Raw genomic sequence first — 27,092 nt, 5'->3', positions numbered from 1 at the left:
GACCTGCTGTGGTCCATTCAGAGCCAGGGAAGGTTTAGTTCAGGGTCACAAAGGTTATGTGGCACAGCAGCATCACCAGTCAGGCCTCCAACAGGCTACACCAGACCCACACATCCAGGCAGACAGGGGTGTGTGAAGGGGGGAAACACTATCCCAGATCCATGCTTTTTATTGATTGGGGCTCTGGACTCCCAGCGGACCCATTTTAATGGAGCCAGACAACCTCTTGGACACACTGGCATACCCGGCGCACCATGGAGGGGCTGGCTCTTGTGTGGTTCTCGTCCCCATCCCCAACAATGCCCTCACCCAATCCTCTGGCCCCTCCACTGGGTGGGGCTGGGATTGGGGGCAGACCCCCTGGGCCCACCACCCTCTGGTCCTTCACGCATCACGCCATCCTGCTCTCCTCCTGCTGCTGTTTTTTATCCATGTTATTGGGTGGAGTGGGGGATGTTTTAATCCTGGCCTCATACCAGGAGTCTCCCTGTGAGTTCTCATCTGCAACACGCCTTTGGGGAACGAACCCCTTCCTGATTGGCACCCAGCGAGCAGGTCTAGACTATGATTACACATGCAAATACACCTGCTCTGTCTTTCTGGTACCGTTTTATAACAACGTTTATATTGTTTCTATTTTCAGATCTGGTGTTTGGAAATTTGTGATTATATTGTTGTTGCTCTGTTCTATGTGTTATTAAAAGGCAGGAGGTGTTCTCACTAGAAATGCTAAAATATTCATGCTGAATCTGTCTGAGAGTCACATGCCATGCTCAGTCTGTCATATAAGCCCAAATGGAAGACTGTGAGTGGGTTTTTTTTGTTATTACAGTTGTAACCCAGTTCCACTGTGGGAAAACACCACATATGATGGAGAATAATAAATTAATTTTATTGGATGGGGTTAAAATGCACAAATAATCTACTGAGTGAATTCAATACCTCCCTGGGGAACACAAACATACACACTGACTGATTTCACAGACATTTCATCTGACAGCAATATATATATAAAGTCCAGTGAACATAAAGTTCAGTGTTTCCCTGGACTCGCGTGTGTGGATGGTGAAGTGGTGGAGCATCTAATGTTTTCTCAAACATCCCCAGAGTTTGCCTTGTCATTCAGGTATCCTTACGCAACACATGCTCACTGTACATCCCACCATACATATGCACAGATGGTAAGGACAGGCTTAGCTTGAGTTAAACTGACACTTTGAGGAAGCTGAAAACATGGACATCAGTTGTTGCTCAGCACTGTATAATTATATTTTAGATCCAATGTTTCCTCAATGCTTTATTTATGACAGTGACCCAAGTGTAATAATAATTTACAACTCAGTCATAAAAATATTATGGTGTATATTGTTTTTTTCTGATCTTTTTATATTTGTTTAAGATTTGTGTAAAATTCAAACATTTTGATGACAATTAATTGAAGTTGCAGATACTTTACAGTGTGAAACAAAACAAAAAAATCCACAAAAAGGGGGAAAAGACGGAGTAAATGCACTGACTGCATCGGTAGAATTTTTATAACATTATTTTTATAACTGCAGTTTGAGTCTTTGTGTTGTACTACAGCCATGCCGTCAGGCGTGGCTTCTGTCGAGGACATCTTGGGGAGTCTGTACGCGAAACGAACGGCGCGGTTCTTTGTTCACCGGGGCTGCTGCAAACCCTTTTTTTTTTAACGGGAAATGTGCGAGGGCTTTTCTGATGTTCCCCCGCTGCATAGGTTCTGCAACGCCTGTCTGACAACTCCCTTTCTCTTCTCCTCCTCGTATACAGCCCCCCCACTCCCCCAGACACCCTCTTTCCCTCCTTCCCTCCTATACATAACATCCTCATGCGCAACGGCGCCAGAAACAACAACGCGGTGACCTGCCGCAAAGCACGGCTACATGGAGGTGGGCGGACCCCCCCCTCCCCAAAAAATAATGTCACTAACTCAAACATTTCATGGCAGATGGTCCACGGTCCCCGTTTATTACACAGGAGCTGCAGTTTCTTTATGTTGGAATGATAAAGTTGACATCATCTTTTCAGCAGCACCACTACATGACCATGTGCGCACTGTACTTGCACCTTTTGATACGCAACTGTTTACATCCTGGATGATGGCTATTCTTACATAAGTTGCCAAAATGCGGTTTTCAGGCAACACTGCGGCTCCAAGTGAGAGAAAAAAAAAAAAAAAAAAAAAAAAAAGAAACAGTCTGCGTTAAAACGCGTGCGGCTGCAGGAGGTGCACGAGGAGGAATTTTTCTTCTTTTCTGGAGGTGACGGGAGGAAGCTGGATGCGAGATGCCACAGGCTCGGGAACCTGAGACGGAATGGTACAACGGGAGGGCGGCTCGTTTTGTCTCGGCGAGGAGGGGAGCTGTGTAAACCAGACTGGGTGGAGCAACACATCGCCCAGCCCCATCTATCGTGCAGACGGCCTTGTGTCCCGTTTGCCTGGAGCTCGCGGAGAGACTACTGTACTGAAAGTCTGGCGGATAGAGAGAGAGGGGGCCGGTCTATGGGAGGGACTAGCGCAAAGGGGGGAATTGGAAGGAGGAGGGGGCGAGGAGGAGGCGGCACGGGTGCTGTTTCTCCAGTCTCTTTCCCCTGTCTTTGTCTCATACACTCTTTTGTTAGCCATGCCTAGCCTGCTGGTTCTAGCAGGGATCATGGAGAAAAATGGGGGCTACGGCGGGGATCTGGCCGGCTCCGGCTTCGGAAGCGAGGGTCTCCTTGTGCCGCCCGACGAGGAGGAAGACGACTCCCGTGCCCTTAGGGTCGCGCTGGGCCAGTTGTCTCTGCTGGGGCTCGGGGAAGGCGAGGACGGCGGCGGAGCCCCAACAACAGGAGTACAGGACCGGAGTAACAATAACAACAACCACCACAACCACACGAACAGCGTCGGCGGTGGCGGGGACACGGCGATTCTGCAAGGGAAGAGCAAGTTGTGCGCCCTGTATGAGAGCTCCTCAAGTGAGACGAAAGGACGAGGCTGCAACATAACAGAATGCGTCCCAGTGCCCAGCTCTGAACATGTGGCCGAAATAGTGGGGAGACAAGGTAAACCGCTGGCTTGCAAATAATTTCCCTCCAAACTTGTGCTTTTATCCCACTAACCGTGCCGCATTATTCCCGCTGTGGTTTCCCGTGTGCTTTGTTTTTTGGGTTCTCTTACTGTTACCTGGTGTTATTTGACAAAGAAAAGGGAGTGGTGTGTGTGTGTGTGCTCGCGTGTTTTTTGTACTCCCCCGAGACATCAGCCTCCCACTTTTTCTCCTACAATGTAGCAAGTTCCCGTGTACTCATCGTTAACACTCGGGCATTGGAACAAGTCGGTCGCCGCTTTGTGCTGATTATTTTTATTTTAGAGTTGAATTTGCACAGGGGCACGAGAGAGCCCCCCGTTCCCTCCTGGGCGAATTATTCTACATCCACGCCATCAATGTCAGCGCACAGACACACACTGGAGCAGGGAGAGAGCACTTGCTTCCTTTGTCGTCTGAGACGCGCCAGACTGTTCAAAAAGGCAACGTGCGGCTGGCGAAGGGAGGAATGTCTTTCACTTTCAGTCGATCGTTAGGAAAATAACCCGAATCAGACGTTTGGGCTCAAGGGTGGAAGATGTTTCGCCTCTTTCCACATTTATTCAGCGTGTTGTTTATGTTGCGCACTGCCCCAGTGACACAATTGGACAATAGAGCGAGCGTGGTCCTCTTGTTTTTTTGGTTTTTTTTTTAAATGAGGGAGTTGGAAAGTTCATTTCCAGACACATTGTAGATTCTGCTTATTTCTCCTACAGTTGTTGTTTCTCTATTATTGAACAAAGACCTGAAGTTGAATGACAGCAGCTGTCAAACAAAGGTGTGAAAGTCGGGGGATGAGGGGAGGGGCGCATTAAGACAGTGTGGCTGCTTGGCACACGGGATGGTCTTAAAGAGTGACTCAGCGAGAAGTTGCACCAGGAGGTGGGAATCCTTTTTTTTTTTAAAAAACATAATATTGTGTTTGTGCTTATTTGCATTAAAGCTGTTGTCAAGTGATTTTTCACTCTGCCCAAGTTCTTTATTTATGTACAATAAGCTGCGAACGAGCTTGAACCTAAGTTGGTTTTGAAGCAGGGAAACCAGAAGTAGTTTTTTTTTCCCTCCGTCTTCTTTCTTCTGCTCGGTGCTGTTGTTTATGTGGCTGCACCCTTTGTTAACTGATGTGATGAACCCATGGGTGAGAGGGGCAGGAAAAACAAGGATGGGGACGGAAGGGCAGTATAGCATCTAAAAAGCTGAATGGGAGTCACGCCTTGGAGCTCAACACAAGGGGCTCCTCATGAGCCCCACTTCACTGCACACTCTCAATACCACATGGTTGCCTGTCAGGAGAGGGAGAAATAAGGGGCTTGGGGCAGAGAGAGAAGTACAAAGACTGCAGGGTGGGTGAGGTACCATCAGCAATTCCTCATTTATCTTGCAACAAAAACAAACAGGTCTGGAATAATGTCACAGAGGGCTCCGAGGAGTTGAGATGGCTTCTTTTACCGATGCTCTGGCAATGTGGATTTAGTTTGTGCCGTTAAGTGCCCCTTGTCTCTCCCATTGCGGCTCCTGGTCTTTACTCTGAAGTGTAAGTTTTGAATTTTAATGGGGTAACCGAAGACAGCCGGAGGGTGGATCCGGTGAGCACAAGTGCAGGGAGAGGGCCCTTTTGCCTTGACCGAGAAGAAGTGCTGATTTGGGGGGATTTGAGATGAGCTGCTTTTGATTCAGGCCCTTCATTAGTTGGCACTACATACACACCCCCTTCCTCTCAGCACCCGCCTGGTGAATCTGGCAAACGGAGCATCCTGTCATGAAGGAAGGGTTGGATATGATTGTTTTCTCCTGTCAGAGTCACAGGCATTGATTCCCGAGGATGCTCTTGTACCTTCCTCTGGAGCTCTTCAGATCAAGGGTGTTTTGTTTTCCATCGCAGGCACCTCTTACACCACAGGTTAACAGTTTTAAATTCGCCTCCAGTGACCTTCATTTCTGCTGGCGATTAATTAATCTTTGCCTATTTTGTTTACAGATAATTCTTTCATTGAGACATTAATTTGGACTAATTAAAAGCTGCAGTGTAGGTCGAAAAAAAGAATTTGGCAATTGCTCTTTGATCCCCTGTGACATGAACAGGTCTATTGGCCTATCACCAGTCAATGGCCACAAAAGGCATTTATTCAGATTTTGGGCATGAGCAGTACCAACCCTTCAGAGTATCACTATCCTTCTGTCTGGGTCACTGGTCCCTGAGAAGCAAGTGTTCCTGAACAAAGTGGGCCTATTTAGCAGCATTAGAGAGACATTCGTCGTCAACTTAAGGTGTCGTTAAACCTTTTGATACCTGCTGCTGTGATTTTCAGACAGGAAAAGCAACGATGCGCCGTGTGATCTAAAGCACCTGGAGTCTGGCCCGATGAGCTCAGATTAGTTCACTGAATAGATGCCTGGTGATTCTCGCTTGTCCAATGGAGAGTCGTACTGGTCTCTTTAAGACACGGCTGAGACGAGTGAGGCACGTTCAGCTCGTCAATAAATGTGGAGGTCTTAATGAGGAGGCTGCTTGAATTTCTGAATGAAAAGTGACCAGCGTGATGCTTGATGCATTCTTCACGGGGAGTAATATAAACAGAGCTGCTATGTCTTTTCTTACCGTGTTCTACTTGACCTCAAATGTACTTGGCCTTCCTCTTAAATAATTACTGATTTACTGTATATAATGTCAGGTAATTTGTGAGCCTCTGCCTTAAAAGCACTTCACAGAGTAAACGATTCCACACTGATCAAAAACAGGGCAGACGTAGAGCAATAAAAGGAACAAAAAAACGAAGCATATGTGGGTTGACTGTATGATCTTGTAAGTTCAAGGAGAGGTCAGAAAGTGATCGCTCACCAGCATACTGCAAATATATTGCATCTGCAGGAGCTCTAACAGGCCTCCAAACAGTCCATGCCTATGCTGCCAAATACCTCTGCACCACCCATCTATTTCTTACCAAGTTCAGTGTCCAATTTGGAGCAAATAATTAAGTACAACATGAATTATGGTGATTTGCTCTGTGTATCTTTTGCTGGTAAAAACCTGCAATATATTATTAACAAATCTGAATTCAAAAGGAGAGTTTCTGTTCTGTCTTGTCACTTGTAACCTTTTTAACTTTATTTGTGAATCACAAAATTGAACTGATGTATCATATTTACTTATTTTAAAATATATCTTGGTGTCTGCAGGTTGCAAGATCAAAGCCCTGCGGGCCAAGACCAACACCTACATCAAAACCCCGGTTAGAGGAGAGGAGCCTGTGTTCCTAATCACTGGCCGGAAGGAGGATGTTGCACTGGCCCGCCGTGAAATCATCTCCGCTGCAGAGCACTTCTCCATGCTCCGGGCATCCCGTAACAAGCTGGGAGTGTCCTTTAGCGGCTCCCCACCCACACCTTTGCCAGGTCAAACCACCATTCAGGTGAGAGTGCCATACCGTGTTGTGGGGCTAGTAGTGGGGCCTAAAGGCTCCACTATCAAACGCATCCAGCAGCAAACCTGTACTTACATCGTCACTCCCAGTCGAGACCGCGACCCTGTCTTTGAAATCACAGGGTCACCGAGCAACGCCGAGCGCGCTCGCGAGGAGATCGAAGCACACATCGCCTTCCGAACAGGAGGCCTGCACGACCACAATAATGAGAATGACTGTCTGGGGCCGAATGGTGGAAGCAGCCCAGCGGGCAGCAGCGGTGGTCTGGAGAGCCGGCTACAGCAGGTGTGGGGGCTGCAGGGGGGCCAGCGCAAGCCTCTCACCAGCAGCTACCGCCAGAACTTCTCAGATGCCATGGTTGGAGGAGGAGGGGGAGGAGGAGGAGGTGAGGGAGGGGGTATCTACAACAAGGGCAACTTCTCCAGCTCCGGAGAGAAGCCATGCTCTTATTTTGGATCAGAGGGAACCCAGAGCTGGGGTGACCCCGACTACCCCAAACAGGTGGCCTTCTACGCCCAGCAGCGTTCCAAGAGCTTTGGAGGCCTCCCGCTCCCTCTGACCAGACTCTCCCCCGGCTTACCCGAGTCCTGCGGAGGTGGAAGCACCAACAACTCTTCAGTCACCAGCATTGTGCCCGTAGCCGGCTCACCTCATGCCCAGGCCCGCCGCGCCCACAGTGAGCCCACCTCAGCCGGCGAAGGTTTCCCAGGCCGTCTGCCAGTGCCGGACTCGCCACCGGCCACTGTGCGGGACTGCATGACCTGCTTTGAGAGCAAAGTGACGGCTGCCTTGGTGCCCTGTGGCCATAACCTCTTCTGCATGGAGTGTGCCATCCGAATCTGTGAGCTCAACCACCCGGAGTGCCCAGTGTGCCACACCCAGGTCACACAGGCCATCCGAATATTCTCTTAAGGAACCACATCAGTTTTTATCATTAGTTTTGTCAGTGTTTGTTCAATAATTATTTACTGTTATTATGATTATTATTATAATACACATTTTTGTTTTTCAGAAAATTTAAAAACAATCAAGCAGATATTTTAGAAGGCACTGCTTGCTTTACTAAAAAGTATAAGAAATATTTTTAAGTTTTTCTTTTATATATATATATGCATATATATTTTATAAAAGTTTTGTTTATAAGAGAAGTATAGTACCCTGCATTTTCAGTTTTTTGACTGCTGCTGTTTTTCATTCATGAATCACAGTGTAGGCAGAGGTAGTAATGTGAACATTTTATTATTCAAATTTTTATTTTACCATGAAGTGGGTTTATATTGAAGGAAGAAGATGATTGTTTAGGTACCCAATCTGCACCTGACTGACCTAGAAAGTCAATGTTGTTATTAGAAGGAAAAAAAACGAATTTTCATTGCACCTTACAATCATCTTGGTCTAAAATAGGATTGTCAATCATACCTTGAAATTTCAAGAGCTGATGTGAAGGTGAATTCAGCCTTTTTTTTTCTCAGTTTTACTGTGATTGTGGTTTGATATAATTGGTCCAAAAGAGACATTAATTTTCACAAAATGAAAATGTGAATCAATTGGTCCTAGTCAAAGCCTTGTGATCTTTACGAGGAAACAAAAACAGCCCCTTATTTCATTCTTATACCTTATCGTCTTGTAAACCAGATTAATGCTAAAAAGGGATAGGGCATTACATCATTTATTTATAGTAATTGGTAACATTTTATTGGTATCATAATTCACAAGATAGATGAAAGTTGTATAAAGTACCAGTAAAATTTTCTTTCCAGTAGCCATTGATTACACTTTGGTCACTGCAGTTTGTTGAAAAGATTCAGAAATGCTTGCTCCTCGTGGCGCTTGAAAAGCATGTGGTCCCTCGGTTGGCTTAAAGCACTGATTTAATTTGTGAGGCCGAAAGCCTTGGAATTCATCCAGTTGGCTAGTTCTCGACATCTGTCTCCCCGATGGACTTGTTTCAAAGCCACCTTAACCGCGCTTTATTGTCTTGTGTGGTCATTTAGCCACAGTCGCTGAACGATAGAAGACAAAGCAAGAGCTCCAGTCAACAAGCAGTTCTCTGAGGTGTGCACTGTAAATAAGGAGGAGAATTAGTATGTGGACAGAAGCCGAGCAAAACTGTAAAATGTTTCCTGAATCAGCAGCACACTCAGATTAAAATAGTTGACACTGTAAAAATACACAGTCCCAAATCAGTAATCCTTACTCCACGTCCCCATTACTAACAGCATTAAGTGTGAGCTCCGAGGGGCCTGCTGTCTCCCCTGTAATTAGCAAAGCTGTACAGGAGCAGGTGTTTCATGGCACACTGTGACTGTGACCCCAAGTTGGAGGTCTTGCCTAGCCCCTTTTCTTTCTCTCCTTTCTTTTGGGAGTGGCTTTTATGTCTCCCCCTGCTTACAGTTCGATCGTTTGCTTTCGAAGGCCTCTCTGAGTGGGGCGCATTGTCTGGGCTGGGTAGCAGCGTGGGCTGCAGAGTGCTCGGACACGGCCTGGATCTACTCATTGATAATTAGGCAAATGGGCTGGTCCAGGTGCGGACCGTGTGGGGACTCTGGAGCTGTATGAGGGGTAAGACAGGGTCCCGCAGTGAGCCCCCTTACCGCCCCGCCCCACTGTTACAAGCACAGAGGGGGCTGGATGGTCTGGTTGCAGCTGGGCGAATAGGACCCCCTCCTTCCGCTCCCTCTTGCCCCTTCCTCCCCCTTTTCCTTTCCTTTTCTGCTGCTCTGAGCTATCCCTACTGGGGAGAGGGGGCCTCTTTTGTCCCAAAACACACACACACACACACACACACACACAAAATTTGAAAGACAGTAGCTGGATTTGGCAGTGCCTGTGAAATGAGGGGAGGCTTTGGAGCAAAATAAATTATCTACAGTTATCTGGAGATAACACCAGTTACCTGTTTCCAACGTTAATGTCACACAATCTGCCATATACCCTTTACAAATGATGAAAATGTTTACGTTCACCTACAAAAGATCTTATCACGCCACCCCCCACCACCACCCCCACCACTCCCACTCCCCAGCTACACTGCCCTGAAATTTGCACTGGCACTGATTGTGTGACAGAGCCAGTGCAGATCGACGTTTCCATAAAGCCCTGGTCCCTCTTTACCTCCAGTCCCCCCCACCCCACCCCTCCGTGTCAGCGCGCTACTGTATGGGACATCCTGCAGCTGCCCCTTCACTATGGACACCCGGGCTTCAGCCAATAGCAGCCCCCCTCTCTTTTAGCTTCCAGAATGAAATCAGACAATTGTAATTGACAGGAAAGCAGAGGAAACGCCCCATTTAACCAGCACTCATGCTGAATCAAATTACACACCCTCTGTGTCTGCCTTAGCCCCAGCCTGGGGATTTCAGAGGGCTAGAGGAGAGCGGATGGGGGTAGGGATTAAAGCTGTTGAATGATAAGGGGGGGGTTCATTTTGGCTGGAGAGACAGAGAAGAACGCTCCAATATAAATGAGACCCTGCAGATCTAGCAATTTTATTGATCATTCAAGTGTAGCAGGGAGTTTTGAGTTGTCACATGTGCTCCAGTAGTGAAGACAGGGAACACTGGTGATGCAGCAGGCCTTTCTTGTGTTGTACTGGAGAACAATTAAAACTCGGCTTCTGTCTCAGAGAAAAATCAACGATTACAAATTGTGTCATCTAAGACGCAAAAGGTCCTTCCTTCTTTTTCTTTCCTTTTTTTTTTCCAACAACAACATATAAAAGCAGCAGACCACTCGCATTACACGTGGACTGCAGGGAAAGCACTGTACTTGCAAAAAGTACCTTGAAATCTATCAGATGTAGGAATAAAGAATAGTTTTTTTATGGATGGAGAAATTGCACAGTGGTTTGGCCTAAGCTTTCAACGTCGAATTCAAGGCAGTATGACACTGTTCTTTGAACTTAGTATTTTTGTTATTTTGTTTTCTGCCTTAATCTTTTTTATTAAAATAATGTCCTTACTTTGGCATACAAGGTAGCAACTTTGGCCTTTGACAGTACCGCCCACTAAACAACTTTTAAAGTCCTTATTTTTGGAGAGAAGAATGTGACTCAAAATGCTCGGGTGGGGATTAGAGGGATTCAGGAAATTAGGCCCTTAAAACACTTTACTTAAAATACAGAGTAAAGCACCTTATTACAAAACATGCGCATTTGATTAATACCAAACCGACCACTGATGGTGAAATATATTTCATAGAATCTGAAAGACATGCACATAAGGATTCCCTATCATTTTTTGTATTATGGTGGTTCTTGTTATTCTTAATACTACAGTAGTACTAGTGGTAATTTGGGAGACCTCTCGTCCATGTAGTCAATGCTGATGACTTGGTTGAGTTTTGCACTGGTTTAATGAAGAGAGGGCTTATTGGAGATTCTCCCAGTTTAGACGCTGTATAAGTTAATGAGTATTGTACTTTATGGGAAAGCACTCTGAGCATCTATGTAAATACAGTATGTGTATCAGTTACGAACATCCAGACAAAGGCCCGCTTGAAGTGAGGTTTTGATTATTTTTACAAACTGAAAGTGTCATTGTCAATGTTTTTAGCATATGGAATTCAAAATGTTTCTGGGTTTTAGGGAGAGTAAATCTTTTATATACGTGTCCCATCATCCTTTTGACGATAATAGTATATTAGATAGATCCATACATCTAAGAAATATTATTTAAACTGATTAACTTAGTATTTCATCCAAATATATAAATGAGAAATTAACCAGACACTACTATAAACTGTAATAATTAATATCCTTTATGAAACCGCTGATGTATAAATCCAATCTCAAATAAAAACTCGAATGAATAGTATGTGTAATAACCTAACCCCTACTGAATAAATCAGTTTCTATGTATATTAGGATGAAAAGCAATAATAGGACTATACTGGGACAATAAACAGAGGAGCCTGCTTAGTCAGTTCTTTAAATAATATTCTATTCAGAAATTGACCTTGATTATTAGGATAATACTGCTGCATTTCTGTCTCATATCTGCTTAAAATTCATTATGGATTCACGCCAGTGTAGTAACAGATATAATTAATTAGTAACAGTTTCAGGATAAAGTGATTGTTCTTGTTGTGTTCATCAGGGTCTCAGTCATTCGGTTGTTTCATTTTTACGTTGATATCAATCCGATCACAGAGGTGGGGTCAAGACAAACTTTTAAGGAATCCTCCTGCCAAGTAGCACTGAAACGACGACTTGGAGGGAATCTCATCGAGCTGTAAAAGTGATCGCTCAAGTGTAAACAAGCAACAAGACCAGAGCAGGAGCACCGAGGTTGGTCCTGTCTTGTTAAAAAGCAGGAGCTGGTGACTTTGCTTATGACAGACTGATGTCTTGAAGGCTTTGGTCGAAAAACATACACACAGCAGTGAGAAGCAAGGGGGGAGGGCAATGTGATATGATGTACTGTACCAGTCACTCTTTCACTGAAGTCATGTTGACCATGTGAGGAGCTTTGATTCTTCTTCTACACACAGGGGCAGACGAGTTACTTATAGCATATCTTAAGATGAGTTCTGTTTACATTGTGACGATAATAAGTTTCTGATTTCATGGCTCTATTTGATACTTGTGTTGCACCTACTTGTCATCTGTATTGTTTTTGAAGGAAAAAGGTCAGACATAGCCAAAGAACAAATTACAAGGAGGGGACATGAACTAACTTATCACTTGAGTTAACTTATTTTAGCATGAAAATCCGCTTGGTTTAGAGTTTATTGAATTAAGAAATAATCTCATAGGTTAGAATTACTCTGTTTACCCGAAAGTCTTCGAGGCCACTCAGTCGATATCTGTGAAATGAAGGCATATTATGTTTCAGCGTTGTAAGATTAGTTTAATACTACAGAGGCGCCGGTAACAGACTTACTTCTCCCAAAGAGACCAGCTTACAGCACATCCTGGCACTTACACAGTCCTTTGAGTAGTTTTCTATTGTCCTGGTTAGATCGTTGGGGGGGGGGGAAACCACAGTCCAGGGAATGTCTTAATCTTTCTGAAAAACTTGACCGAGCTTGAGAAGTTGAGATAAAAAGGAACTGCCCAAGTAATTAAAACAAAAAAAAAAAACAGGCTGAGGAGGAATCGTGTTGACAACGACAAGCCAGTGAAAATTCAGGCTGAATTCCTCATTTTTAAGACCCTCAGAGTAAATAGTAAGGGATTACCTTAGATGTAAACAAGGCGACAGTGTAACAGTGAACAAAACAACACTGTGGTTTGAGTTAATATCGTTTCCAGAGCCATTAACTGTATCCTTGAGTTTAACTGCATGTTAGTAAAATATAGTACAGTAGGTAAGATTTATCAGAAAAAAAGTTAAGATCACATAAAGAATTCATCAGCCTGATACCTGAAGTGTATAAAAAAGCTTTAAGACCTTAAAGTTGACATCGGTTTAAAATCATATATTTACCGTGTAGTTTAACTAATTGATACATAAAGTTTAATTATGATTCTTAAGAATATGCTAAGGCGTAAGTTTCATTTGTCCAAATCACCCAGTATGAAAAACGTTTTAATTCAGTGGAGCAACAAGGGGGTGGGGTGACTCACGGTGACATTTGATTCATTAAGTTCTTGTTAGTATTATTTACAATATTGTATTAAGCTTACTATTATAGTAATGGTAGAAACTGTTGATGTTTTTCTTCTCTTGATATGAAAAGGTCTTTATGCATTTATGTAGAATCCCTTTTAAGGAGTGATAGGAAATCCTTATTTTCAATGGATGCACTTAAGCAATTGTACCAACCTGTCGAAAATCACACATTGAGCAAGTACTGCATTTGAATGTAAAAAAAAAAAAAGACCACTCAACTTAATGCACTCCTTATGCTTATTGTTTTGTCAATTTACAAGTGAGCTTTAAGTTTTTGTTTGTTTTTTGGACAGAATTTGCGACAGGTTTTCAACGTAGACTATATTTGAGTTCTTCCACATACATTTATAGAAAGTAACTTAAAAAGAATAAAAAAAACATATTACAGTTTCTCAAATCTATTTTGCTAACATGGGTTATTATTTCATAGAAAGCAGAGGAAAAAAAAGTCAGTATCTGGATGTTATTTATGAAAAGTTAAAAAATGAAGCAACATATTTATGAGTAACCTCAAGACATTTTGTTTTTTAATTAAAATTACAAGAAGTTAATATATTTCTAAACACAGGGAAGTCAGTTTCTACTAATAAGTAAAATGAGAAAAGAAGTTTAGAAGTTTTATTTATGAAAGTTATGGATGCTCGTCTTTTCCATGTACTTTATCGTGAATGAAGTAAATGGAACAACGAAGAGTTCCCCATAGCTTAAATTTTAACTTCAGACATGCACTACGTCAACATCAGTGCATTCACAATGGAATAATTACAGAAAATAATATAATATTTTTTAGAATTTGGAGATATTTTAGTCACAGAGCATCAATTTTGTGCCTCAATTATATATTTTTCCTGCATCAGCATTCTTTGTGCAGTGCTGCTTGCTGTAACCCCTTTCTCCCCTTCAACTAACCCCATGTTACTGACTGAACCACATTACTCATTTCCTCTGTAATCTAAACTCGCTTTTACTTATCAAACGTATAAAACATGTTACGACTGCAACGCTTGGAATGAATGAGGTAGCTGTGACCCTCTCGCCAATAGGGCCACACATAACTTGTACACACTTTTCATTCATACATTTTCTACATCTACTACTCAGACAGTTTGTGATCGATAGCAGCAGAGTATAATCAGCTTAAAGAAAGTCTTTATGAGAGACTTTCCCTAATGTGTTAATTGGGAGAAGCGTGCGGATTGAGCGGAGGCATCTAGGAGAGGACAAGAGCGCACTGTGTAGTAGATCTATGTAACTAGATGCACACATATACACACAACAGATTCATTACCGTACTAGGTTGCATGTATGTTGTATGGTCACTTAGACAGGAGAAACGGCGCAGGTCCTGCGTTATCCTTTAACGTCAGCGCACTTGGGCTGTTTCTCCTCTGTAGATTTTCATAGTTGGAGTCTCTTTGGAAACTGGAAAGTTGACATGAGTTTGGAGCCAGGCAAAGAGACCATTTCAGTCCCCACATAAAAGTTGGAGTTTGTATTCTCAGTTACCTGATAGTGATGAAAGACTGTCCACACCTCATATGAATTAACTTGAAGTTCTTAGTTTGTATAAGAGTTGATACAGATAAAGGAAAAAAAAAAAAAAAAACTTGACAAAAATACTACAATGGCACATTTTCTGCTGCATGTAAAGGATGGGGACTGAAGTGGTGCTTGCTGGTGAAACTCACAACCTTTTCCAAAGAGGCCAATACAGTCTGACAGTTTGTCTTTGGTAGCGTTTCCAATTTTTCCAGCACAGTAGAGGTGTTTCATACCGGTCTAATAGTGGTCGTAGTGCATTAGTTTTTGGGCCAGCATCACCTGGCATTAGTTTCTGTGAACAGTGAAAGAGGGTTGCCACTGTGGCCCTCTGTGGCTGACCGTCAACTTTGATGGATGGAAAAAAAAAAAGAAGTCTTTGAACTCTGTTACAGTGTGCCATGCCCTTACAAGGCATGTGATATTGCAGGTTTATTTCTTATAGCACATGTTTTTTTGTGAATTACATTTTTTGGAGACATTTTTATTATTATTATTATTGTATCTGCGCCATGTTAGTTCTGGTTCTTTGTTATTTTTCCAAGATTCAAGATGTATTGTAAATGTTTCTAATAAAACAAAAATGAAATGATCTCCAATTGAAACCAATTGTGGTTTTTTTTTAATTTTGTTTGAAGGGGGAGTACTTATGACTAAATCGATCCTTTGATGATAATGACTATTCATATTTAAATTTCAGTGATCAGAGGAACAGTATCATTTTACAGCACTGCAAATAGCTTGTTACCGAATCACAGTGGACATTAAGAATTGACTTATATTATAGCCATGTCTGTATTCTGTGATTAGCAATCATGGTACCTAAAATCACGACTCATTCAATTAATTGTGCCCTTCTACCAGATCCACTAATGAAGACGCCAGCTACTTGCTCCCTTCATCGTTTTAAAACATCGTGAAGAGACACGAGAAGAGGCAGGCTATAACAAATGAGATTTATTTATACATATGCAGTCCAAATATACATATATTAGAATAAATGTTTAAAAAGCCCTAACCTACACCACCCAGTTCAAAACCTGTGAAGTCAACAGGAGTCAGTGTTGATGTGGGAACACATCAGCAGGATAAACGCCATCTGTGTGCATAACCTTTGGATTTAATCAAGCCCCTCCCAACACTTCCATCCTTTTCTCCTTTTCCTCATCGCTTAAACTATTACATACTAACAAACCCAATCCTGGCTCCTGAATAGAACCCCCGCCCCCTCAACAGGAAATAAAGACAAGTGAGAGCGAGGGCAGACCTCAGGGAGATCCCAGAAGGCAGAGTCCTGTTCCAGTTATATACAGTGTGGAGAGAGACAGAGAGGAGTAGGTGAGCAGGCAGCGGAGGATTTCACTTACAGTAAAACAAGCCATCTCGGGTACATCAGAGATCACAGGAGCAGGGCAGGGCTGAGTGCCCTCACTACCTCATCTCCTGAAACATTATCCATCCATCCATCCATCCAGCCATCCATCCCCGCTAGCAGCCAGCAGGAGCAGCAGTGCAGGGTTGTCCATGCATTTAAACATAATCTCTTCCACTACGCCCAAATTTTCAGAGCAGGGGTGAAACGGTCATCAACAGTGCTGCTATCCCACCGACATGTTAGGCAGTTAACATATCCACGAGTGATGCAGCTATCCCATCTCGTTTAGAGTTAACACTGTGCAAAGCTCACAAGAGCATGACTCATCTATAGAGTACAAAGTGTGCACAGAGCAGGAAAGGCTTCCAAACAAAGATCAAAAGCAATCAAAGAGAAATTACATGCCACTGTTTGGGAGGGATGTTATTGCTCTAAGTGGCCTGGTGGAATACAACTTGAACCGACCAACTTCGACCAACCTGCGCATTTAGGAAAAAATTACTTGAAGCCCTGGCTCCTTCCATTAGTGAGGAACAGTTGCCCTTACAAGCTTCTCCACATAGAGATTTGATTGCAGGTAAAAGCAAAAGCACGAAAAGCAAGAGAGCTCCCTTTGCAATGAAGAATTCAGTGGGGAAATTCTGAACCAACCAGTGTTAAATTGCAAACCCTTTGGCCAAACAAGACCTTAATCTAGTGTTCAATAAATATTATCTGGGACACTTATCTAAATATTATACATTTTGGAAAAATGGGAATGACAGTGGCGACAGAGGGGTTGCAGATCAGTCTACTGGATGTGGATTTTTATTGCTCAATATCCAGGTAGTGGGGAACTGAGGGAAAGCATTTACTGGCTTGTAAAACAGAGCTTTCAAAGGGAGGACAGTTTGCAAAGACAGAAATCGTGATGAGATACAAAAGGGACCTTATAATGTTAAATTTTTCATTAGATTGTGAATCAATTCTGATCATGTACCTCTTTCAAAGTTATACAGTGTGCACCTCCCTATTCACACCCCCCTTGACTGCTTATCTAAACTTCTTTACCATCCCTCCTTCACTGGTCCCTCTCTTCATACTGTATTAAGTTTTTCTTAACCAGACACTAGACAAATCAACCCCAGTATGTCCCTCTGTGAAATGGTTATTTCTACCTGTCTCTCCATTTTCCCTGTCCATCTGTCCATCTGTCTGTGTCTGTTTGTCTATGAGGCTGTTTCTCCATTTGCCTGGAGGTGAAGGAGGAGGTCAGTGATAAGGTCTCAGTTGGACTGGCAGCAGACGCCCTTGTTGGCTGAGTTTTGGGTGGGCTCGACCGTGATGGGCACTACGTTGGAGGCTGGTGAGAAGTCTGAGTCGCTTCGCCCTGACATCTGCCTCTGTGACACGATGTTGTAGATGGCTGTGATGGAGAGAGGAGTGAAAGGGAATGAGTTATGTGTAGATGCCTATAAATCCAGCCAACAGTGGGACATATTGTGATAAGGACAAACAGCATGGCAAAACTGAACAACAACTGTTCTATCCAGACTCCTGGCAGCAGTGCAGGATTCTTTCCATCCTAAACTGGCATCCTTATGTCATGTGGCAGTACCCAGTCTCATTTTAGGCATTCCCCACAGCTACAAGTTGCGGTGCCTTTTACATTAAAATTGCAATAACTAAATAAATATAATACATTATGTGTCTGTGACTTGGTTCTATAACCCTGCATGCTAAATCTGGTACACAAAAAAATAGAGTAAAACTACAAATTTAACAGACACTGGCAGTTTGAACACACATGTGAACTTCAGTGTAGCTTTTTTTAGGTTTTTATTTTTTATTGTTCAACCTTCATCATCTACTTCTTTAATAATGCGATAAATGTCTGAATGCCAGTTACCTAAACTTTGGCTTAGATGCAATTGGGGTAGTCAGCTGATCGACTGAAGAGCGGAGTGCAAACCTGGATCTGACTTCCAGTTGCACACTGCCACTTTAACTCTAAACTACAGCCAGATGTGGAACACAACTCCTGAAATAAAAACTGCCCACGAAGCAAGAAGGTTTAAAGCAAAACAAGACTCCTGGCTGACAGTGACATGACACATCAGGTGGGGAAACTATAACTATAACTTTCTATAGATCCTACACAACACCTGGTGCTGTGTCTGTATAGACAATAACGCAACAATATGACACTGTCTGACCTACACGTGACGTCGTCTCTACTCCACTAGGTCTAAAGTTCAGATCTTACTGGCCTGCTAATGCACTGCTAACTTCCTCTCTTCTCCTCCCTTAATGAGCTAATTAGCAGCGTTAGCTCAATGGGACTTGTTGGTTTGAAGTTTCTATGAATCTGAAATTACTCATAAAGCTGTGGTCTGGGCAGGGTGGCTCAAACGGCTAAAGCAGAAGCAGAGGGGAATTGAACATGGAGCAGAAGCTGAATACAAACAGTAAGTGGCACATACTTGCAGACTGATAGCCCCTGGAGCAATTGAAGTGGAAGCACCACTCGCTGTTGGATTGTCCCTTTAGGCACTCCAGGGGTTGACAGTCACAACAATTGCTTTTTTTGTCCATGTTACCAAATCTCCAAGATCAAAACCCACTTGTCAGTGTGGCTATAAGCCTCCTGGGGAAACTGCTCATAGACATTTACTTGAGGAAACATATCTGTGAACCAATATTAGAATTTCTCTCTTCAATAAGCAGATGCATCTGGTCCAGCGGGTCAAACAGTGTTTGTGACCACAAACAAAGACCAGTGCGTAGTGGTTTGCTGGTGATTGCCTGTCTTCATAGTGGCTCTCCCCAGGACTGAGTGGCTGAGTGGTTTTTCAGTGTGCCAATTACTCACATTTTTCACCTTAATAATAAAAAAATAAAAAAATAAAATAAAAAATCGGGGGTGTTCTTTGCACAGACTGCACATCAGTGGTAGACATAAAGAACTGATTACATGGATTTTGCTGCCATCTAGTGGCAGAAGATAGGCTTTGTTATGTAAACCATCAAAGTCTGGATGGAAAGGCATCACATGAAGCACATATGAAGTATTATCATTAGAACGCTTTAGACATCATTTGCATTCAGGATCAAATGCATGTTAAGTCTGTGATTTGATATAAACACAAAAAAGCTAAGAAATGTTAAATTCACCTGTGAGAATAGTTTGGAAAGCCAGCTCCACATTAGACGAGTCTAACGCTGATGTCTCCAGGAAAGACAAGCCATGCTTCTCTGTAAAGCACAAATGCACATAGTCCCATTATTAATCATTATATGTCTTTATTATTGTCAACTTTCATAACCACACTGAGCTGAGATATGGTGTACTTTTGTACTGTACTGGCATTGACAGTGCACTGATTCAGGATTTGATTTCTCCTACATAATACAGCACTCACTCCAGAGTTTTCCCCAGAGAGCGAAACTGCTTTGTAATTAAAGAAAACTGAATGGGTTTTATAACAGCTAACTGTTCTGCTCTGTGAAGAATATAATGGTTTACATTCTGATAAAAAAGAGAAACTCTGGAATCAAAGAATATGGTTTGCTAGGAGGTACATATCCCATTTAAAAAGATTATAGTGCTGTAGGACATATACAGACAAAAGAACGATTAATATATCTGTTTTATACATATAATAAACTATCTGTGTATGAAATGGCCCTTTTCACAGCAGATATTTTATCTTGTTACAGTAGGAAAAGCTCAGGTGTTACTGTTAAAGAGGACTTCTATTCAAGTGTCCCAGTGAGCCATGACAGTGTCAGTGGGCAAGCACGTACAATACCAGGTCCCTGAAACTGTGCGACTCTGAAGCAGTGAAATTAAATTCAGCCATTATTCATTTATTATTTACAGCTACTTACAACTTTTCTTACCATGACTTAAAAAAGTTCAATAACAAACAGTAAGCACAAATTTAATCGTTTTTTAGTTTAATTAATCTTCTTATGCCGACCAACAACCGAAAACACCAAAAAAAAGTATGATACGAGATGTAACCGCTTGATATAAAGGAAATTAATCTGCAATTATTTTGATAACTGACTAAGCAGAACATTTGATGATCCCAAGTGAGGGGAGAATTGTCACACAGTGGCGTGGGTGCGGCACCAGACTGGTCGTTTGTCTTTGAGGAAAACCCTCCACTCGTGGCATTATCATACACTTTGCATAGATGCGTCCACAACATGGTCTTTATGCAAACTGAGAATCATAAATTAGGTAGGTGGTATAGGAAAAACAAATCAATACAAACAGGAAGCACTAACTGGTGAAAACATTACTGACATAGCAGCGAAAATGACTTTCTGTACTCTCATATGGATCAACAAGACTCAGGTATTTGACTCTCTTGCTTCCTGTCCCATTATGAGTCATTTACCAGTCAAAGCAGGTGCAACAATGAATCAGACACAAGCTAATACACTCAAGGGCGAGCGTAAACATGTGGCCCAACCACTGTAAAATAATTAGTGTCAAAAGGTTGATAAAATTATTCATAACTGGACTGAAAGGCTCCCTGCTCTGAAACAAAGCCTTAAAATTCTCAAAGGTCAGAGATAAATGGAGGTTTAATTAATTTAAATCAAGTCCTTTTTACCTTAAGCTGTGCTTTATGTGCTGTAACACTTTCAAGCCAAGGACAGATGCCATTTAGTGGACACATTAACACAAAATGCCTTACAGTATCACAGTGCAAACATTCCTGACATGTGGAAATGAGCGTGTTAGTTTGGCAGCGTTGCAAGTTTAAAAAAGCAGCCCAAACTAAACTGAGAGAAAAGGTAAGACGCCAAGTATAAGCATTAATTAAATTCTCTGTCAGCAACGCACATGATATTTTATAATGTACTTAAGGGCCTAATTAAAGCAGTTTGGGGTCAGTTTATTTCATATGCTCATTATCACAGCTTTAACCTGGCTATAATCTAAAGAGGCAGAGTCCTACAACCTCACCGGCCAGTACAGGCTGCATACTATATGCATAATGTGCTCACACAAACACACAATGTCATTAAAGAAACTATACCTGCAAAAGCCTTGGCCTCATCTGTGGGCACAGCTCTCAGGTGGCGTAGATCGCTTTTGTTTCCCACTAGCATGATGACTATGTTGCTGTCTGCGTGGTCCTGCAGCTCCTTCAGCCAGCGCTCAGCGTTTTCATACGTCAGGTGTTTGGCAATGTCATAAACCAAGAGAGCTCCAACTGCTCCACGGTAGTACCTGGACAACGTGAGAGGAGATGAACAAAATATAAATTGGAGTAACAATTTGTTCTTGGCACAGCCCGTTCTTTTCAGGATTCTTTGTGGGTGTGTGACATGGGCTCTGACAGCTCTGAAGCACAAGGACGTCTGATCAGCAACAATGGTAGAAACAGAAAAACAAAAGAAATAAAACTGTGAAGCTAAAACAGCTGCACACGAAGCTCATAACGCAAGTAAACACTGACTGAAACTACTTGTTTTAATCAAAGACCGGCTATGCTGACTGTCTACTTCCTCAGCGCCTGTGGGGGCCTGACACTGTACATGCCAATGCCTCAGTGGCTGCTGCATCAAGGAAGACAACGCAAAAAGAGACAAATGTTGGGATGGGAATTTGACCCAGCGATTAGGAGGAAGCCGTGGTTAACAAAACACTTCCTGCCCCAAGGCAAAAGGGTGCGTTTTATAGTTTTCATCACTTCTGATTAAATCTTTCCAGCTATTTTAGGAATGATGAAGCTGATCAATTGGTTTATTATAAATGTAACGCATCACAAAGAGGATGGGCCGTTGTTTCAAGTTTCTTTTGGTTGGAAGTTTATATCTGGTAAAGTCCCTACATTTTATAATACAGCCAAAGTTCATGTGACTGTGAATGACAGTTTTGACAAAATAGCACATTAAAGTAAATAGACAAGGTGTGGCTCTGTAATGATAACATGCTTGTTTGGACTGAGGCATATGGATCTATGAGTGTGCTGGATTTAATTAAGAAGGTCCACTGTTTTCTTCAACTGAGCATGTACTTGTGTGAAGTGGAAATCTGTGGGTACGTGAGGAAGCGAGTTGGTGCACGACGGTGTGATCCCACAAAGTCTTTGATGATCTGCTCTCTTGTACTCACGCAGAAGTGATAGCTCGGTATCGCTCCTGTCCAGCTGTGTCCCAGATCTGAGCCTTGATGGTCTTGCCTTCTACCTGGATGCTGCGTGTGGCAAACTCCACCCCGATGGTGCTCTTGCTCTCCAGGTTGAACTCATTGCGGGTGAAGCGTGACAGCAGGTTACTCTTCCCTACACCTGAATCTCCGATCAGCACCACTACAGAAAATAAAGAGGAACAATCATTAGCACAGTCACATGGCACATTGTAAACTTTGCTTGCAAGCAAATGTTTTTTGGACTTTCTGGATTGACTCACTGGCACAACAGAATCTCAATTTCAGTGTGGACAAGGAGAATGAAAAATATACATGGAGACCCGACCATACTGATGTATTTGATATTTGATGAGAGTGCTTGAGCAGCACAGCGTACTCTTTGACTGGAGCTGTAAAGGGAAACTCATGGTAGACCAGTTCATTAAAGCACAAAGAAGTTACACTGAACAAGATGGGTTGACTTTTTTAAGATTAAATTTGATTCTCATTTCTATTAGATAGCCTGCCTCGCCGATGACGCACATTTGTGGCTCCCAGCTGACGAAGCCCTGAACCTCAGAGGACTCCCACTGAGTACTCAAAATATTAGAACCACCTGCTCTTTTCAAGAAATACATGCAGTCTAAGCATATGAATCCAAGTGAAACCACTGACTTCCTGCTGATTTCACCCATCAAATGCACCTGAGTTATGACAGAATTTGACTGAAGGGCAGTAAATCAGAGAAAGAAAAATGTTTTATGCATGGAGATAACTGAGACACATATTGCACAAATCAATAGGTATAAATGAGTTGTCCTGCTGTTTGAAAATGTTTAGACAGCAACTCCTCAACCCTTTGCAGTAGCTTGTGCAAATGCCAAACACAAAATGCACTCAACCCTCCCCCAAAATAGCTTCAGTTAATAGGGCCACCATTTAACATTTCCCAAACAAAGCATAGAGATCGATCAAATTTGCTAACATCCCTTACAATGACTCCGCTTACAAAAAAGGGGCCTTGTGTTGGTCTACATATAAACTTCAGCAGGGTTTTTACCGACATAATGGTAAGAGAGGTAAATGATTACATTTACAATTTAGAGAGAGCTATTCCTTTAATGCATAGTGCATAATCATGACAATAAAAAAAAGGCTTTTATGCTGTTTCTCCTCTTCCACTGGGTCCTCTCCTACAATGTATGGAACGAGGCATTAATAAGATGAGCGTTACTCAGAAAACTACTTCCACAATTGTCAGGTGAGTCAATCTGTCAAAAAAAGAACCTACCACACCGGCACACCACCCTGCTATTAGGAAATAGGAACTTGTTATGGGATGTTGAAATTAGATGAACAAACCAACCACTGTGGCTACACATGTTTTTAAGCAATGCTGTTGCTTCTTAAGGGAAACTGTGTATAATTTGTCTGTTTGTCAGTGATAATACAGAGTAACAGTAGAAACGTGTGTCCACATTAAGTGCTGGCTTATTTAGACTTGAAATAAAATAAAAATACTACTACATACCAAAAAAGGCAATACTATAATTTTCCATTCTGTCCAATACAAAAGATCTTGGGCGGAGGACAAAAATCATTATACAATCATGTCCAAGTCATTCGCCATCAGACAGGTAATATCACAGCTTCATTACACACCCATTCACTAACCCTATTGTTGGGTTTGCATTCTTCAGCTAAAAAGATATGACACTTCTCTATTATGTTATACAAAACCTGCACCCAGTTACACAGCCAAGCCCACGACTGCCTGAATGAAGGAATGAAACTCATTCCTAGAATCTGAGTCTATCTTCCTGTTCAGTGGGATTAATTTATACACTGATATCTCCCTATAAATGGAATAAAAGATCACCATCCCATGTCCAATTTCATCATTTCCATTTTTCTGAAATTAAAGCAGTGTATAATGCTGGCTAAGGCAGGCGATCTAAAAGAGATACCTTCTATTAAAGCAGGATCATTATTTTCTTATCAGTGCTGATTTTATGGAATCAAATACATCAATGAGATTCAAAAAATAGAAAATATATTCACTGAGAGATGGCTTTAACATAATTTGCTCAGTTGGGTAGTTAATCAAAAGAGAACTGTCTAGGAAGGACCAGAAATGAAGCAGTTAGTATGACATTTAAAGGTTTCTAAAAAAAAAAAACAAAAAAAAAAAACCTGGCGTTAAGGTTCATACACATCTTTAAAATCTGAGGAATGAGGTATGATTTCAGCAGGACAGCAACATGACGTCCCGTGCTCTGTGCTGATGTCTCCATCAGTGGGGAAAGGTTTATGTGACTCACTGAGAGCTCACCCTACTTGAGTCATGCTATCCAACAGCGAGGGACAAAAGGGGGTTGTAGGAACAAAGGAGAGCCAAAACACTTACGTTAGCTCTTTCCAGCTTTAAGCGAAAGACTGAATGGCAGCTGATACCTTATCAGTGTCCTTGCATTGCTGCACATGATTCAGATAAATCTGCTATTTGGTCACCAGAAACTATGTCACTTCATCCATGGACAGGCAAGTGAGTGAGCAAATCTCATCTTCTCTACGCTCTGAAAGCGAGCTTCTCTGTGCCACATACACACTTTTAATGCAGGTATTACCAGTTTGACAACACATGCTTGTTTAGTGTTCTATATTTGAACAGACCATGGGCACTTCATTTCCCCCTGCTTATGACAAAGTACAACTGCCAAGCACTGTTTGTGCCAGACAGCCATATTGGAATAATCACTTCCCACTGTAGTATCTTTGATACCAGATAACACCTTGCAGGATAGTGTTTCTGCTGCTGCTTAATGTTATCTGGTCACCAGGAAAGCTTTTTAATAGTTATTATTTATTTATAGGGCTGCTGTTTTTGATCAATCTGATGATTATTTCTACATTGAAACACTAAAAGCATTTGCAGGGCTGAATGTGGCCTCTTCAAATGTCTTGCTTTGTTCAACCAAAAGTCCAAATACCCCAAAAATATTTTGTTTATAATGTTGTGTGACAAAGAGAAGCAGGAAATCCCCACATTTAAGAGACACGAATCAGATTTACTTGGAAAATGAAACATTTAATCAATTATCAAAGCAGTTGCTGAATAATTGCCTAATCGTTTCTCCTTCAACTGGTTGTTAGAGCATATTAACAACTTTTATATTAGAGTGAATGTGGTGTAATTGCTAGAGCTGTGTTAGGTATTGATAAAAGAGGATACGGACACTCAGGCTACAAACACAGGTGATTTCCAGTAAACCATGAAGTCCCCAGGTAGAAAACCGACGGACCAAATCTCAATAGCGGCTGTTTTAATCTGCCGCCCTGTCATGGCTTATGACCCCTTGTTGACCAACGCCGCATCCCAAGATGATTGCATCATCGGCCTGCAAGATGATGACTCTACAGCAGATGCTGCTTAACCACACACATCACAGTCCTGGTAAGCCGCCTGCCAATGCTGCAATCATATGGCTGGACGGTTATAACGTCCTTCTGTAACTGGAGGCTCAACCAACAACAGGCAAAGTTGTTGGAGCTCGGAGCAGGTGCCTCTGTCTCCATGTCTGAGAGACGTCGTCTTACACCTTGTTGTCAGGCACGCGGGTCAACACTCCAGACAACTCGGCATCAAATGACGCTCACAGGTGAAGCGTTAGTGTCGACGTTTAGCTACCTAACTTAGCTCAAAGATAAACAGCCACTTACCTTTAAAGAGATAGTCATATTCGTCTTCTCTGTTGGTCATAGTTTCTCCTCTTCGGTGAATTTGCTCCAAGTCGAACAAAACTTCTGGTGTATATATCTCTGCTCAGCTGCTACGAGACCAACCGACAGACCCCCTCGGTTCACGACTTTAGCCTCACACGAAAGACGGTTGATTTTCAGTCAGACGACGACAAGGCTGAATCCGTGTCAGAGTAGAGGAATGTGACGCTGCTGTTGTTATCGAGCATAAAAACTCCCCCCAACGGCAACTACTAGCTGAAAAACTTTCGCCTCGTCTTCCTCACCCTCTGTCACTTGCCATTACCGAGGCTGCGACGTAACGTCAATTCCTTTGTCCCGCCCCTTCTTCGCTCCTATTGGTCAGTAGCTGAGCGACACCTGTCACTGGCGTTGACGCGATTGGTCCGTCCTGCCGTCGGTCATGATTTGGCCGCTGGTCGTTAACTTGGATGACGTCTGCGGGCCCCTAGCCACAACAGGTAATATCAAGCCTCAGGTTAGCTAGCAGCAGTAGCGAAGCCCGGCTGGCAAACGGTGCAACAAGTGCCGCAGTACAGACAGTGTGAGGCACCTGGAGACCCTGTGCAGGGTTTAATAACTCAATAAAAGGCCACACTCACTGACTTTGCTTATAAACATGATTTTGAACTGATGACATGTTTCACCTGCCTGTGCGTTAGTGATCTTTGGTGTCTCAGAGACAACAGTTGTAACATACAGTGTTTACTATTCTTCTTACACAGCACTACCCCTCCAAAACTATATAAATCTAACAAATAAAACATATGTAGCTGCAATTATCAGTCGATTAATTGGTTTATTGAATGACAGAAAATGAAGTGGCAACTGTTTTGATCATTTTAGTTTTAGTAATCCCTCCATCCCCTTAAATGTGAGGATTTGTTGATTACAGGCTACATTAATTGAGAAAATAATCACCAGCTTAATAGATGATGATAATAATTGTTAGTTGCAGCCCTAAAAACATGAAATATTTCTTTATTTGGTGCAATAATATTTCATGGTCCTTTGGTTTGTCACTTTCATCAAATGTGCAAAAGTTTAGGGCAGAACAATCAAATATTTAATACTCTTCTACAAAAATGATTGATTTTGCTGTCATTATTTTTATGCAGTCCCAAACAAGAGGGGAGTAATCAGTCAAATCTCCCTTTGTCC

At 42.5% G+C, this 27,092-nt stretch overlaps 2 protein-coding genes across 2 annotated transcripts; one reads left to right on the top strand and one right to left on the bottom strand.

Annotated features, from left to right (window-relative positions):
* Positions 1 to 22: 22 nt before the first annotated feature.
* Positions 23 to 15,269, top strand: mex3a (mex-3 RNA binding family member A). The gene is made up of 2 exons (XM_056379818.1): positions 23 to 3,066; positions 6,267 to 15,269. Exons 1-2 carry the CDS (start codon positions 2,337 to 2,339, stop codon positions 7,421 to 7,423), a joined length of 1,887 nt encoding a protein of 628 aa, XP_056235793.1. The 5' UTR covers positions 23 to 2,336; the 3' UTR covers positions 7,424 to 15,269.
* A 337-nt stretch (positions 15,270 to 15,606) lies between these two features.
* On the bottom strand, positions 15,607 to 26,239 carry rab11al (RAB11a, member RAS oncogene family, like). Its single transcript, XM_056379819.1, has 5 exons — positions 25,893 to 26,239; positions 22,158 to 22,353; positions 21,076 to 21,269; positions 19,193 to 19,273; positions 15,607 to 17,444 (listed from the first exon to the last, which is right to left on the bottom strand). Exons 1-5 carry the CDS (start codon positions 25,930 to 25,932, stop codon positions 17,305 to 17,307), a joined length of 651 nt encoding a protein of 216 aa, XP_056235794.1. The 5' UTR covers positions 25,933 to 26,239; the 3' UTR covers positions 15,607 to 17,304.
* Between the last annotated feature and the right edge of the window lie 853 nt (positions 26,240 to 27,092).

This window comes from Seriola aureovittata, chromosome 7, assembly GCF_021018895.1.
Source record: "Seriola aureovittata isolate HTS-2021-v1 ecotype China chromosome 7, ASM2101889v1, whole genome shotgun sequence".
Lineage (NCBI taxonomy): Eukaryota > Metazoa > Chordata > Actinopteri > Carangiformes > Carangidae > Seriola > Seriola aureovittata.
The sequence above is the reverse complement of the archived record's forward strand: the minus strand, read 5'-3'. Positions and strand labels throughout refer to the sequence as shown.